Below are 16,437 nucleotides of genomic sequence, written 5' to 3' on the forward strand. Positions count from 1 at the left end.
CGGCGGGCAAAATATGTCGGGACAATTGCTGAAAGACTTTGATCTATCCATTCACATGTATGTATCTTTTCAATATTTGTTATAGCCATCATCACTGGTTTTAAAATGTTTGTTCATTGCTGAATACATTTTGCTATGGTTTTTAAGTGTTATTGTATCTCTCCTTTGTGTATTTGGCAGCCTGAAAAAGTCCAAATTACCCTTCTAGATCTCTATACTACTCAGGGATGGTGGTGCCTTCCATTGACATCGTCACCTATCCATATAATTTACGACCTTGAATGTGTGGATGGGGGATCAAGTCTTTTTTTTCCCCCCCATTTAACCCCTTGATGGAAAAAAAAAAAGACTCATCTATGGCCAGGCCTTAGTGAAGCTTCACTTTGCAAAGAGTACCCAATCACGTGCAAGAAAAAAAAACAAAACAAACAAAAAAAACAGCATTTTTGCTTGCATGTGATTGGAGCGCCACCTCAATCACTAAGCTTTGGGGTTAATTCCCTTGTAAAGTACAACTGTACTTCGAAAGTGAACAGTCTATTTGCTTTTAGTAAATCAACCCCAATATTAGAAATATATTAGAAAGCTGTTGCTTTTCCCTGTACAGAGAATTAGCTCACTTTAACTCTAAGATAAGACAAGTAACTGGATTCATTACAACCTGTGCAATACTTTATTTCAGTATTGGTAATCTGCTGAGAGTCCGATAACTTGAGTCTAAAATTCATACAGTACAAAAGGGTCCATATACTGATTAGTTATGTCCATTGGCAAAACATTAAAGAGGACCAGTCCACCCAATACATGTATTTTAGTCAGGATGGATTCCATGCTTAACGGAAACCTTATTTAAGAGAAATAGGTACAGTCAGTACACACGTTGAGAGATCCGCCCCCCCGTTGCGAGTGACGTCATCCAGAGCCGGCAGGTCCGTGCGTGTGAGGCGTGGAGAGAGAGTGTACCTGCAGCCAGCAAGCGAACCGAGTACTTAACCATCCGTATTGCTAGCTACTGCAGGGAGCCTAAAATCGGGGAAGGAGGCAACAGTGGAGGCTGTAAATACCAATGCTACTACTCAACGGATGTTTGTGAGTGACATACCTGGCTTTTTTAACCTTTTACTGAGTTAAATAAACTTTAATGCACTAGGGCTGGTGTGCGCTCTGTTTCTCTGTGCTTTTTAGGTTTGTCTGCCACCCAGTGGACTTTAATAAGAGCAGCAACACCCAGAGTGGATGTAACAAGCAATATATATTGTGCAGAGGTATTCTGGAGGAACTGGATAGGATGTGACAGCGCCGTACTTGATTTATTTGTTTCCTGTTGTAAGAGAAATAGGTAAGCTGCCATTGCTAACCTTTTTCCAAGAATGCTAGTTACCTGCCTGTTCTAGTAACTACTAAAAAGTTACTACCCCAAGAACAAGCATGCACATTAGGAAAGGCAAAGTGAAATCAGAATGCCTAATATGCATATTTATTGCAGGTCTGAAGGCACTATATCGGCATGACAGGCAAGCAACTAGCACTTTCAGAAGCGACTTAGGACTGCCACAGCCCCCGTGTGTCTCTGTATTTTATCAGCTTCTTATATAGTTTGTGGTCTCCAAACTTTTCACATTCGAACACAAGTAGATCTCACTTTCCAAGCTGGAGTTTCTATATTGAGGCATGCAAAGTTGGAGGTTTCCTGATACATAAGGGGAAAAAAAAAAAGTCTACATAGAGGAATGACATAGGCAAAGACCTGGAGGGAACATCTCCCAAGATATATAAAAATAGCCAAGTGTAGTTATGCACCACTATCTGCTTATAAATGGAACATCAGTTTTGGGTGGCCTAACTCTTTAAAGACAACCAGTCATGACAGGGGTTATTCAAGGACCTGAACATTCAGTCTTAAATTTTGACTATGTAGGCTTATGTATTTAAAAAAAAAAAAAAAAAGACCCCCCCCCCCCCCCCTTATTTAAGTAAATTGGTCTAACACTTCATATTGAGTTGTCAGAGGTCATCTGAAACCTGGGGGGAGATGCCCTGCCAGTTGTCTGGCCTCAAACCAGCTCCTAAGAATGTAAAGGGGTAAACCAGCTACAGTGCTCAGTTACCTTAGGCTAGGTTCACACTTGTGCGGGTGGTTGCTGCTGTCTGATCACACATGTTCCTGCACCAGCAACCAACCACAGACAAAAAATGTGCTGCAGTTTAGATGCATGGGGGTGGCATTAATGCCCAATGGCAAGCCCCCTGCAATGGAAACTGTAGCGCAGTTTCCCCCCACACTGGTGGTTTGTGTGCAGGCTGCGTTTTCAGAAAAGGTGCAGGAACCTTTTCCCTGCATTTTCAGGCGGCACATCAGCCCATTCAAATGAATAGGCTGCTGTGGCCATGCAAAATTTATCCCACAAATGTGAGCCTAGCCTAATACTGGTATAGACGCTCAGCAGCCGGGAGACAGAATCACAACAAAAATATCCACAAAAACGTATTTCAAAAAAGTTATAAGTGGATTTGCATTTTAAATAAGTATTTGATCCACTATCTGCAAGATTTCTGCCTCTCAATACAGGTAATAAGCTGAGATTAGAAGAACTCTCTTAGGCCCCTTTCACACATGCGGACATTATGTCCGTATTTCATCCATCCGTTTGCGGATAAAATACAGACATACATGCATTTCTATGGGATAGCGGGTGTCTGCGGATGAACATCCGCAGACACCCGCTATCGTCCGCCTGCGCTATTGTCTGATTCTGCAGACGGAGGAAAATCCTATTTTTCGATCTGTCTGCAGAGCGGATCAGATGAACACAGACGGACGGTCCGTGTTAATCCAATCCCCCATAGAGGAGAGCGGAGAACTGACAGGGCGGTGCCAGGACCACCCTGTGATCTGCTGGCTCAGCGGGGACAACGGAGCGATCCCCGCTGAGCAAGCGGATCATCACGGGGCGGATCATTACTGATCCATCCCGTGTGAAAGGGGCCTTAAAGGGAGTGCTCCTAATCGCCGCTTGTTACTTGTATAAAAGACACCTGTCCACAGAAGCAATCAGATTCCAAGCTCTCCACCATGGTCAAGACTAAAGAGCTGTCCAAGGATCTCAGGGACAAGATTGTAGACCTATACAAGGCTGGAATGGGCTACAAGACCATCGCCAAGCAGCTTGGAGAGAGGGTGACAACAGTTGGTGTGATTATTCGCAAATGGAAGAAACACAAAACTGTCAATCTCCCTCAGTCTGGGGCTCCATGCAAGATCTCACCTCATGGAGTTTCAATGATCATGAGAACGATGAGGAATCAGCCCAGAACTAGAATCTGCTCAATAATCTAAAGGCAGCCGGGACCATAGTCAACAAGAAAACAATTGGTAAGACACTACGCCGTGAAGGACTGAAATCCTGCACTGCCCAAGGTCTCCCTGCTCAAGAAAGCGCATGTACAGGCCATCTGAAATTTGCTAATGAACATCTGAATGATTCAGAGAACTGGGTAAAAGTGTTGTAGTCAGATGAGACCAAAATCAAGCTCTTTGGCATCAACTCAAGTTGCAGCGTTAGGAGGAGGAGGAATGCTGCCTATGACCCCAAGAACACCATCCCCACCATCAAACATGGAAGTGGAAACATGCCTTGGGGGTATTTTTCTGCTAAGGGATCCAGGGCGGTCTTTAATATTGATTGGACCCTGGGCAAAAATTTTCTTAGGCCCCCCCCCCCCCATGCAATTTCGCTCTCCACCTTCTCTGGGACATACAATAAATAGCAGCTAGACTTAAAATAAGTTTACTGTATCAGATCAGGCAGCGATTGTGATTGGTTGCCAGAGGTTACAGCATATCATTACTGCTTACCGACTGGTTGCTAGAGGTTACATCACATTTCTGCTTGTTGATTGGCTGCTAGAGATTACTGTACAGTAATACTGCTCACTGGTTGCAATAGGTTACAGCACATCTTCTCCTCACTGCAGGGGGGGGGGGGGGGCATGATATACCTATGAATGCTGCCTTTATTTACAGATCAATGCTGTTGGCCTCAGCTATTTACATATGCATGTGACTGCTATTTACATATGAATGCCAGCATTTACATGTAAACACAGGTCTGCAGGTGAGTCATCTGTACACAACAATAGGGCAGAGCTGGGCAGCATTAGTAGCAGTACAGGACTAAAACTTCAAGGGACAAGGGAATATAAACTGGGATAGTTGGCAAGTATGAGGCAGCTGCTTTGGGCCCCACAACAATGACAGGGCCCTGGGCAGCTGCCCCTTTTGCCCTGCCTTAAAGACGGCCCTGAAGGGATCAGGACAACTTCACTGCATCAAAGGGACGATAGACAGGGCCATGTACCGTCAAATCTTGGGTGAGAACCTCCTTCCCTCAGCCAGTGCATTGAAAATGGCTCATGGATGGGTATTCCAGCATGACAAATGACCCAAAACACACAGCCAAGGCAACAAAGGAGTGGCCAAATGTCAGCCTCGAAATCTAAATGACTTGGAGAGGATCTGCAAATAGAAGTAGGACAAAATCCCTCCTGAGATGTGTGCAAACCTGGTGGCAAACTACAAGAAACGTATGACCTCCGATTGCCAACAAGGGTTTTGCCACCAAGTACTAAGTCATGTTTTGCAAAGTGGTTAAATACTTATTTCATGCATTAAAATGCAAATCAATGTATAACTTTTTTGAAATGCTTTTTTCTGGATATTTTAGTTGTTATTCTGTCTCTCACTGTTAAAATAACCTACCATTAAAATTATAGACTGATCATTTCTTTGTCAGTGGGCAAACGTACAAAATTAGCAGGGGATCAAATACTTTTTCCCCTCACACATTTGTTATTTTCATAAAAGATCAATTCTAGCTTTACAATCACTTTAAGGTACGGTATTAAGCTTTTATTGTTCCTTATTTAGTGCCCCCAGCAGTCAAATTTCTGGATCAAGAGCAATATTTACCTGCAACACATTGTTCATTCCATATTCAACCTACCTTCAATACCAGATTAGTTTAGGGCATTTCCCCAACACTTGAAGTAGATTTCCTGGCCCTCTTCTATATTTGGGGCAGTTTGTTTTTTGGGAGTTTTTTTGCCGCATTGAAACAACTTTGCTAGCATACAGTAAATTCTGAGAAGGATAAAGCTCTAGGGAGGTTTTGCTGAGGCATGATAGTGATACAATAGGGATTAATGTTGATGCTGTATTCCATTGTTACTCATCTTACTCCCAGCCAGCGCTACTCAGCAGAGTAAATTGGTTTTGATAAGACACAAGAGAAAATTATATGTGGGAAATGAAAAAATGTTTTTGTGAAATTCATTGAAGACAATGGGGAAGGTGAAATTAAAGGGTAAGGAAGCTTTCAAATAATTATTCCGATAATTTTCCACCCCTCACTGAGCTGATCCAAGAGCCCTTTCACACTGGGATGCAGGCCGCGTTAGTGGTAAAACGCTGCTCGTTTTAGCGGCACTTTACCGGCGATGTGCAGGGTGCTTTTAACCCCAAAGAAGGGGTTAAATGGCGCCCAAAAAAAGTGCCGCTTTCTAATTGCTTTGCAGGCGCTTCGGCAGCGCTGCCCATTGATTTCAATGGCAGGGGCGGTTTTATACACCGATCCCGCACAGCCCCAAAGACGCTGCTTGCAGGACTTTTTTTTCCGTCCTGCAAGCGCACCACCCCAGTGTGAAACCACTCAGGCTTTCATAATGGGGAGACAGTTTACCGGCGCTATTTTTAGCGCTAAAACGCCTGTAAAGCACCTTCAGTGTGAAAGGTGTCTAAACTATCCTCCCTCCACAGCTGCATACTTACCAATAGTAGTTCAGGTGTCCTGTCCAGCTGTGCATCTACTTCTGGCTGGGCGGTTCTCTTCTTATGCATGCACAGTAGAACTCAAGACTTCTATGGGGATTTTTCCCATCCTTAGGGGAGATGCCCAGGTAGCGGACATAGCATAGAAAGACTAAGAAGGGGGCAAATACACATCTTTCATAAGCAAGCCTGTAGAGCTATAACTTAAGATGAATACTGATATGTGTGCATATACTCAGACATGACTGGTTCTCTTTAATTTACTCTATAAGCAGAAGATAGTTCTGGATAGATTTAGGAACAGGTAGCTTAGTCACTACATTTGAGAGGAGGCGTTCTCCAAGGCTACACCTAACCACGCTCCTCGCCAGAGCTTTCAAAGAGCCAGGTTCTGAACACAGCTTGAGAAGGCGTTGGCACAGTTCAGCATGTCGTGCGGCCTCAGGGGGCACACCTCCTTCCCTTCTCATCCGCAGATTCCCACAAGCTCTGTGCAACAGTTCCAGACATTGCTCCTCCCTCTCGCCTCCCAAACCTCTGCCCATTAGAGCTGCAAGCCGCCCGGCAGGATACATCCCTTTGAGGTTGATGGTATCAGGCAGTGCTCCATAGTCTAAGAGCAACCGAACGCTCTCCAGATTGCCTTTCATCACGGCCCAGCTCAGAGGTGTGTCCTGATTATAGTCCAAGGTGTTCACCTTGGCCCCGCCCTCCAAAAGCACCAGCACACAGCTGTCCATGTTTTTGAAAGCTGCCCAGTGTAAGGGTGTGTCCTGATTGCCGTCCAGTGCATTAGGGTTGGCGCCATATTCCAGCAGGATCTCCACACACGTTTCATCCTTCTCTGCTGCATAGTGGAGAGCAGTGCGCTGGTAACCATCTTTGGCATTTACCTATAAGAAAGGATAACTCAGATATGACAATGCACACTCTCGTCAAAAAAAAAAAAAAAAAAAAAAGAAAAAAAAAGAAAAGAACTTTATGGATATTTGCTCACTAATCTTTACACATATTTTACAAAATGGCCAGAAAAAAAGGAGAGGAACAAAAATCAAATGCTCTTCATTAATGATACATTACAGTCATGAATTTTATCAGAAGTTTAGAAAAACAGCCGTTTGCTGCAATTCGTATCACAATTATGATTCAAGCAATTCATAATTCTTTTATGTCAAACAGACTAGAAGTGAGGGAATGGGGACACCAGGTCCAGAAGACAAAGACAGCAATAAAAACTTGACAAAAGTTGTGTCCTTTTCCCTCTAATTTTTGTTGCTGTCCATGTCCCCATAGGAGAGATTTCCTATCCTCCTGAGAATGAGAGGGCAATACACACTGTAATAAAAAAAATTAGATTTTCTAACATTTTCCTTGTGAGGTTGGTTGTGGCGGCTGGAGAGGATGGCCGGGCAGCCAAAATTCTTCCTCTCTTCTTATTACCACCTACTCCCCCCCAACTTTCCTTTCTTTCCCTAAGCGGCTTACTTTTTCACTCTTTTCTCCTTTCTGTTGCGGTCTCTAAATGCCTATTATGAGATGAGATATCAACCACCCATTCAGCTGGTGGTTTTCTGGTTATTTTTTTTACGCCTTAGTGGGCACGTGCTAATTTCTGCTTGGGATGTTTTCCCCTCAACTGAAGGACTGCAATTTATACTCAATTTTTCTCCATTATATGCAGTGTTAGTGTTATTCTTTCTCTATGTCTTGGCCTAGGTTTGCAACTATATACTACTATTGTTCTTATGTGTCCGATTGTAACACATTCCACCTGTGTCATGGACTATCACCAGTTTCTGTAACTGATCAACACCATTGTTCTTGTTATGGGGTTTAACCTTTTTTTATGGAAAACTTCAATAAAAATTTTAAAACAGAAAGACTATCGTAAACATAGAATTATGAACTGCTAACTGGGATTCAGGATCGCAGTTTGGCTACACAAAGCTAACTTTAGTTATGTGTACTCCCTTGGATCTATAGTGTGCTAGTTGAGTTGCACCTCAAAAACTGCAGCAACAAGGCATAAGATGCTATGACAGCCATATGTAACTAATAGAAGCTCGTTGGTATAACCGGTTTAACAGAGAAAATGATTGGTTGCACTGACATTGGCTCCGTTCTCCAAAAGCAGCTCTACGCAGTCCGCGTCACACACCATACAGGCGCTATGCAGTGGCAACAGCGTGTCATGAGGAATGTTCACATCTGCTCCCTGCGGAAAGAGAAAGACAGGATATCACTTAGCACCCCGAGAGCCAGGTCTTAAGAAAATACCACTAACTGCAGTAAACATACGGGTCTTGCTGGTCATTAAAGTTCTCCATTTACAATTTTTGTCTACTCAAATTAATTAAACTTGGTAAATTTGAATATAATTTGTATTCACTCCTACCACTCCAATTGTAAGAGAAGTGTGCCAACTCTGATATGTAACAGACAGTATGGTCCCCCACCAGCATTTACTCTTAAGCAGGGGTCTCCAATCTTTGTAAACAAAGGGCCACTTTACTGTGCTTCAGACTTTAGGGGGGCTGGACAATGGCTAGTAGGAGGAAGGAATGTCTCCGCTTTGGTATTAGAGGAATTATTAGTACCCCCCATTGTTGGCGTCAGTGGAGGGAATTGTGCCCCCCATTGTTGCCGTCAGTGGGGGGGGGGGAAGGTGCCCCCCATTGTTGCCGTCAGTGGGGGGGGGGGGGAAGGTGCCCCCCCATTGTTGCCGTCAGTGGGGGGGAAGGTGCCCCCCCCCATTGTTGCCGTCAGTGGGGGGGGAAGGTGCCCCCCCCATTGTTGCCATCAGTGGGGGGGGAAGGTGCCTCCCATTGTTGCCATCAGTGGGGGGGGAAGGTGCCCCCCATTGTTGCCATCAGTGGGGGGGGAAGGTGCCCCCCATTGTTGCCATCAGTGGGGGGGAAGGTGCCCCCCATTGTTGCCATCAGTGGGGGGGGGAAAGGTGCCCCCCCCATTGTTGCCGTCAGTGGGGGGAATAGTGCCCCCCCCCCATTGTTGCCGTCAGTGAGGGGAATAGTGCCCCCCCCATTGTTGCCGTCAGTGGGGGGGGGGAATAGTGCCCCATTGTTGCCGTCAGTGGGGGGGGATAGTGCCCCATTGTTGCCGTCAGTGGGGGGGGATAGTGCCCCATTGTTGCCGTCAGTGGGGGGGGGGGGGATAGTGCCCCATTGTTGCCGTCAGTGGGGGGGGGGGGGATAGTGCCCCATTGTTGCCGTCAGTGGGGGGGGGGATAGTGCCCCATTGTTGCCGTCAGTGGGGGGGGGATAGTGCCCCATTGTTGCCGTCAGTGGGGGGGGATAGTGCCCCATTGTTGCCGTCAGTGGGGGGGGATAGTGCCCCATTGTTGCCGTCAGCGGGGGGGGGATAGTGCCCCATTGTTGCCGTCAGCGGGGGGGGGAATAGTGCCCCATTGTTGCCGTCAGTGGGGGGGGGAATAGTGCCCCATTGTTGCCGTCAGTGGGGGGGGGGAATAGTGCCCCATTGTTGCCGTCAGTGGGGGGGGGGAATAGTGCCCCATTGTTGCCGTCAGTGGGGGGGGGGAATAGTGCCCCATTGTTGCCGTCAGTGGGGGGGGGGAATAGTGCCCCATTGTTGCCGTCAGTGGGGGGGGAATAGTGCCCCATTGTTGCCGTCAGTGGGGGGGGAATAGTGCCCCATTGTTGCCGTCAGTGGGGGGGGAATAGTGCCCCATTGTTGCCGTCAGTGGGGGGGGGAATAGTGCCCCATTGTTGCCGTCAGTGGGGGGGGAATAGTGCCCCATTGTTGCCGTCAGTGGGGGGGGGAATAGTGCCCCATTGTTGCCGTCAGTGGGGGGGGGGAATAGTGCCCCATTGTTGCCGTCAGTGGGGGGGGAATAGTGCCCCATTGTTGCCGTCAGTGGGGGGGGAATAGTGCCCCATTGTTGCCGTCAGTGGGGGGGGGGGAATGGTGCCCCACTGTTGCCGTCAGTGGGGGGGGAATAGTGCCCCACTGTTGCCGTCAGTGGGGGGGGGGAATAGTGCCCCACTGTTGCTGTCAGTGGGGGGAATAGTGCCCCATTGTTGCCGTCAGTGGGGGGGAATAGTGCTCCATTGTTGCCGTCAGTGGGGGGGGGGAATAGTGCCCCATTGTTGCCGTCAGTGGGGGGGGGAATAGTGCCCCATTGTTGCCGTCAGTGGGGGGGGGGGGGGGGAATAGTGCCCCATTGTTGCCGTCAGTGGGAGGAATAGTGCCCCATTGTTGCCGTCAGTGGGAGGAATAGTGCCCCATTGTTGCCGTCAGTGGGAGGAATAGTGCCCCATTGTTGCCGTCAGTGGGAGGAATAGTGCCCCATTGTTGCCGTCAGTGGGAGGAATAGTGCCCCATTGTTGCCGTCAGTGGGAGGAATAGTGCCCCATTGTTGGTGTCAGTGGGAGGAATAGTGCCCCATTGTTGGTGTCTATGCAGAAATTGCTGCCTTAAGCCCCATACACACTATCAGATTGTCTGCTGATTTTTGGCATCAGATTTACCAAAACCATGTAGTAGAAGGGCCTGCCTGATTGCATGCAAATTGAAACTCCTAATGTTTGACCTCATATTATATGGTTTTGGTAATTCTGAAGGAAAAACTCAGCAGAAAATCTGATAGTGTGTATGGGGCTTTAATGTTTTTGTCAGTGGGAGTATAGTGCCCCAAGGGCTGAACAAAGGCAAGTCAGGGGCCACATTCAGCCCATGGGCCTCAGTTTGGAGAAGAAAGAAAGAAAGAAAGAAAGAAAGAAAGAAAGAAAGAAAGAAAGAAAGAAAGAAAGAAAGAAAGAAAGAAAGAAAGAAAGAAAGAAAGAAAGAAAGAAAGAAAGAAAGAAAGAAAGAAAGAAAGAAAGAAAGAAAGAAAGAAAGAAAGAAAGAAAGAAAGAAAGAAAGAAAGAAAGAAAGAAAGAAAGAAAGAAAGAAAGAGAAAGAAAGAAAGAAAAAGAGAGAAAGAAAGAAAGAAAGAAAGAAAGAAAGAAAGAAAGAAAGAAAGAAAGAAAATGATGTAGGCAAGTCAATTGGAAATAAAGCAGATACGTGGTTCAACTGGTCTATGATGTCATCAAGCAGAAAAGCTGTCTTCCTTCTTATCTCAGACAGGTTATTACACTGGTAGAGGTACAAAAACACAGGAAAGCTTTTCCTTGCGTAGCGTTTATTGACAAAAGCAGTGTGACATGCATTGAATGTATGCGGTTTTAAATTAACTCTGTCACTAAAACTGTACAGCAAATGCCCCCCGCAATGAAAATATGGAATAATCACCTCTCCCGCTGCTCATGCCACTAATCTCTACAGTAGAAAAAAAAAAAAAAAAAAAGGGTTAATGATGATCATTCCAAATCTAACACTTCTGGGAGTGTCCATTTCCTGTTCCACCAGTAGGGGACACTGTAGGGATGTAAAGTTTGGAGGATTAAATCAGCAAACACTGTGGGGGGGGGGGAGAGCGGAGGTTTAAAAAAAATAAAAAAATAAAACTGACTTCAGCCAGTGGTTGCACCTGACGTCTTCACAGAATGGCCAGGTTCACCTTTAAAGTGGTTGTAAACCCTTACAAACCACTTTGACCTACCGGTAAGCCTAGATTAGGTCCAAGAAATATCTCCTAAACCTACACGGTTTAGGAGATATTTGCAAAAAGACAGGCACCGTGGGCATGCCGCTAACAGCGATATGCCGTTAGTGGTGGCTGCCGTGTGCATGTGCGGGAGTGACGTCATTGCTGTGAGTGGGCGGAGCAGCAATACCCGGAAGAAGATGGATGCTCCGTGCTACAGGGGACAACGGTGACATCGCTGGCTCCTGTGTCAGGTAAGTGACACATAATGGGCTACTATGTGATGCATAGTAGTCCATTATGCTTTACCTTTGCAGGGAGACAAAGAGGAAGTAAAACCCATCAGGGTTTACTTCCTCTTTAAAGTGGAACTTTAGTCAGAAAATTAAGTCCTGCTAGATGACTTCAGACTGGACCCTTTTGCATGTATAGATATGTAAAACATTAAAAATAAGTTCCTATATAAAATTTTGTTGCTGTTCAGGCGCAAAATGCAAAATGGCAGCCTCCAGCAAGAAGAAACGGGAGCAATGCTGGAGGCAATTTAGAGCACACACTGATTTAGGTAGCATAATTATGAATGTGAAATGTATGTTCCTTGATAAAGAACATTATTTTTTATCAAGTTGTTATGGGTAAAGATCCTCTTTAAGAAAAAAAATAAATAAATGTGCGTCTGTGTAATAAATATATACATTACATTTATTTATTTTTTTGAAGGAAAAAATATGCATTAATTTTTTTTTTTCACAGAAACTTGTGATCAGTGGATCACAAGTGCAATGTCAGCCTCCTGCAAACCCTTCCTCCCTCCAGCTCTTCCTGTACCTCTACAGCAGGGGTATCAAACTAAATTTCATCGCAAGCTGCATCAGAATTATGATTGCCCTCAAAGGGCCGATTATATTTGTAAGACTATATAAATGCAGAGCACCCCACCCTCCTTACATAGGATGTCAAGAGCCCCCCCCTTCCATCAGGTCAAGGGTCCTCCACCCCATCTTACATCACAGTGTACCCCCCTAACCTTGTTCTGTGGCCAGGAAGAAGCTGAGGGTGGGGCTGAGAAGCAGAAAGTGCAGGGTCTGAAGGAGGACTGGAACCAGCTGCTGGAGTCTGCTGAGAGGAGGGGGTGCTGCAGCTGCACAGAGAGGTGTAGAATCTGTAGGAGGAAGGAGGAGTTCTGTCCTCCTCTCTGACACTTCTGAGAAAGGTGGAGGTGATGAGCATCTCTGTGGATGCAAGGAGAAGCACAGGATCTGGCAGAGGAGTTCTGTCCTCCTCTCTGCTGCTGACTGCTGAAACAAGGTGGGGGCTGAAAGCCATAGCTGCAGGAGAGGTGCGAGGGCCACATAAAATGGCCTGGCAAGGCCGGATTTTGCCCGCGGGTCTTGTGCTTGACACATGCTCTACAGGCTTTTAGGTGGAGACCAATGGAGGAAGTGTCAATGGACTACAAGTGTGCCGATTATTGCACTTCTATTCCACTGAGAACTACAAGTCTGTCTGTGGTCTGCAGCTGCTAATGGGACTTGTAGTTCATTTGTTCACAGATGTCTGTGAATGAATGACGTGGGCAGGGCACTGCTCAGCCTCACCAATTTTAGAAGTAACAGCAGATCCTGATGAGGAGAACCCCAAGTCACTTTAATACCACAAACTCCACACACGTCACGGGTGATGCTGGTCACTTGTGGACTTTGTCACAGGCTCCTGGTTTTATTAGTGATGATGCTTTCAGAATTAAAGTTCATTAGTATGCTCTGCTTGAAGTTGGAGAATGATGCAGACCAGGTACTCGAATGCTTGCTCGGGACAGCCAGTCAGCTAGCATTTTATGGAGGACGGTAACAGCAGGTTACTTGGAACAAGTCTACCTCTTTCTACCCACCTTGCGAATCAGAGATTCCACAGTGTCGCCAGGCAACGACCGCACGGAGGAGATTGTACGGATTAACCTCTCGGAGAGAGAGTATTTTCTATGCACCTCTATCATTTTTCGAATACCTGAAATATAAAAGAAAGGAAAAATATATACAATGTAAAAAGGGATTTTTACCCACAGATTTATCCAATAACTAATAAATTACATTTTAAATGTTTCATTTATACAATAACCTCCTTAGCCTTTCAATACCTAAAAATTTAAAATGCAAAAACATTGAACATTTTTGGTTGTTCAGGTACCATAACAATAGTAACCAAAAAATCCCCATAATGATCCCCTTTAGGGCTCCAGTCAATTGGGGTTCTTGTCAAGTGCAGCATTTGCTATTCAGGCACAAATCCACATCTTTGAATAGCAAACGGTGGTTGGCAAGAAAAGGCTGCAATTGACCTGCTTTGGCTGCAGTTAATATGCACCTCTATAGGACACACTGCGTCCAAATAAATGCAGAGCAATGCAAAATGCAGCATCTGAATTGCTATGTGTACAATTCAAACTCAAGTCAGCAAAATTCAACTCCAAATGCACATCAAATGCAGGAAAACAACTTTGGTCAGCATGAGCCCATACCCAGACATTTGTTTATTGGGAGTAATCTATATACCAGGAGTCTTTATAGCCAAACCAAACAGTGTACAGACTTACAGTTAAAATGTTACTAAACCCACAACAGAATAATCGGTCTGTATATGCAGTAAATCATGCTTGTTATACTCACTGTGGATCCTAAGGGATTAATCCTCTGAATTGTGTAAAAAGGCTGTGTGATCCTGTCTTCTCTGATCCTCCCCCTCTTTTACCGTCCCCAAGCCATCTTCTGATAGAACAGAGCCTTGAGGGCACTCTGCACATGCTCAGTTTGGTGTGTATTGCTAATATCTTTTTTCTTGGGAGGGTGCATGTGATCAGCACGGAGCCAATTAGCACTGTCCAGACAGAGTCTGCAACCTCATAGGGCAGTCAGAGGAGAATGAAAACTCCTACAAGCTTTAACCAGACACCGATAGAAGTTACAAGACTGCTATATACTACTGATGAGAAAAGGTATTTAGCAGTTTATAGTTACTAAAAATAATTGCATTTCCATGTTCTGTGTACTGTGGGAGATCAGATATAGTGAATGCAGGCTTCTGGGTTTAGTAACACTTTAATTTTCCTAAGAAAGCAAATCACAGCCCATGTATGAAAAGCTGTCCCCAGCTATCGTACTGTCAGAGAGGATCTTTGATTTCTGTAGGGAAGCAGTGGTCTGATCTCCAAGGATTGAAACGCTGTCCGCTGGGTCAGGCCGATAGTTCTGCAATCGAGCTTTGCATATTGCAGAGCATTAGCTTTGCCTTTTGCGCCTGAAAAGTGAAGTTGAGCGAAAACTGATGGTTTAATTTTTTTAATTCAGTTTTTGTCTAAATACTAATACACATATTTGTAAAAGCGATCTACCTGGTTCTTTTCCATTTCCAGGTGGACTTTTGCTCTCTCCTATTTATAGGTTTAGCTCATCTCAATCATCACTGGGCTGCAACTACCTGACCTAAGGGATCCTCTCAGCTTCAGACTCAACCTCAGCCAAAGTAAGTATAAAACCTATATTTTTCACAGGTAGGCACCATTAACATATATGCTTTTGAACTGCTTCCGATTTGCATGGAGCCAGTTCACATATATGCGATGCAGCGGCAATGCAAACTAGCTGCAAATTTAAAGAGTCCGGTACATTTGTTTTCCCCTCCCCCCCCCCCAAAATCCATACCACACCCCTTGTGATGTCACCGACCCAGCATGCACCAGTCAACAACATCACAAGGGGGCGGCGTTACCAGGTGACCCTGCTACTTTGCTATTTAAGAACTGGCAGACAACAGAGCAGGCAGACGGCGGGAGCTTTCAGCGCAAGCTTTTTTTTTTTTTTTTACGGGCCAGAAGGTGTTGTGATCGACAATGGGTCTACACCGGGGGGGGGGGCATTGTTTTTGATTTTTTAATAAAGGAATTTTCAAAAATTCTAATTCCTTTTTGACAGTTTTTTGGGGGGGGGGGGGGTTATCTGGGGACCAACCTTGTTCGATTCAGGTAAACCCCCTTCCCGCAGACCCCCACAACCACCGGCCAGGGTTGTCGGGAAGAGTTCCTTGTCATGAGGGCAAGGTGCCTTTGGGTGCTTGCTCATGTCCCCCCCTTCCCTTTTTATGGCCTGCCAGGAGGCATGCTCGGATAAGGGTCTGCTATGGATTTAGGGGGAGCCCACACCATTTTTTGTGTGTTTTTTATTTTTTTTTTTGGCATAGGGTAGCCCTTAAAATCCATACCAGACCCAAAAGGGCCTGGTATGGATTTGGAGGGATACCCACGCCGTTTTCTTCACAATTTTATATTGTGCACATAAAGTGACCCGGTCACTATACAAAAGTTGCTCATGCAAGGCAATCCTGTGAAAGTTGGATGTAATCTTTCACACTGCCCAAGACACCAAATGCCTCTCCAGTGCTGACAAATGGTACCTCAAAGTCTGAGAAAAAAAGAGTGTAAAACTTCTAGGTTCCCTGCAGCTCTTAACGGTTCCTCTTGTTGACCTTCACATTACTGTGGTATTCTGCAATGAGTAGGGCCAGAGGGAGAAACCAGAAAAAGCTAGAGAGACCCAAGACTCTCAAATCAGGATCTGAGCAGTCTGCTACATTTAGGAGAGAGTCTCCCAGAATGTTATTGCCATCTTTGTCCCAACTGGGGAGATAAACCCTCTCTATTTGACCGAATGGAATATCAAAAATGTTAGTTGTCCTTATAACATGGGATGAGGGTAAATCTTGCAGTGGGGATACCTGTTCCAGTGGCAGCTGTCTAAGAGGGGATTTAGTCTCAGGTTGGAGATTTTTTTTTTTTTTTTTTTTAATAGGTCACCATGTCGCCTTGAGGAAGGGACTGTGTAAGGCCCCAAAATGTCAGTTTAAGACCTAATGCTGTCTTCACAATAAATATGTGAAATGTATTTGGAGCGGTAGAGTCTTCGTATTTGGTTTTGGCAGGGCCTCAGCCATAGAAGATCACTTCAAGCACTTGCCCGTTATATAAAGGTCATGTGCTGTGAGGAGTGAAACT

At 45.4% G+C, this 16,437-nt stretch overlaps 1 protein-coding gene across 3 annotated transcripts in view; it reads right to left on the minus strand.

Annotated features, from left to right (window-relative positions):
- Positions 1-650: 650 nt before the first annotated feature.
- Positions 651-16,437, minus strand: part of ASB8 (ankyrin repeat and SOCS box containing 8) — a 33,483-nt gene continuing 17,696 nt past the window's right edge. For all 3 annotated transcript variants that reach the window (XM_077449309.1, XM_077449308.1, XM_077449310.1), the window contains 3 exons: positions 13,285-13,400; positions 7,938-8,042; positions 651-6,720 (listed from right to left, as the gene is read on the minus strand). In XM_077449309.1, the coding sequence (XP_077305435.1) occupies positions 6,088-6,720; positions 7,938-8,042; positions 13,285-13,400 (854 nt within the window). In that variant the 3' untranslated portion in view covers positions 651-6,087. The remainder of the gene's footprint in view (positions 6,721-7,937; positions 8,043-13,284; positions 13,401-16,437) is intronic.

This window comes from Lithobates pipiens, unplaced genomic scaffold, assembly GCF_037356315.1.
Source record: "Lithobates pipiens isolate NorthernLeopardFrog02 unplaced genomic scaffold, aLitPip1_a1.2 Scaffold_22, whole genome shotgun sequence".
NCBI classification, from domain to species: domain Eukaryota; kingdom Metazoa; phylum Chordata; class Amphibia; order Anura; family Ranidae; genus Lithobates; species Lithobates pipiens.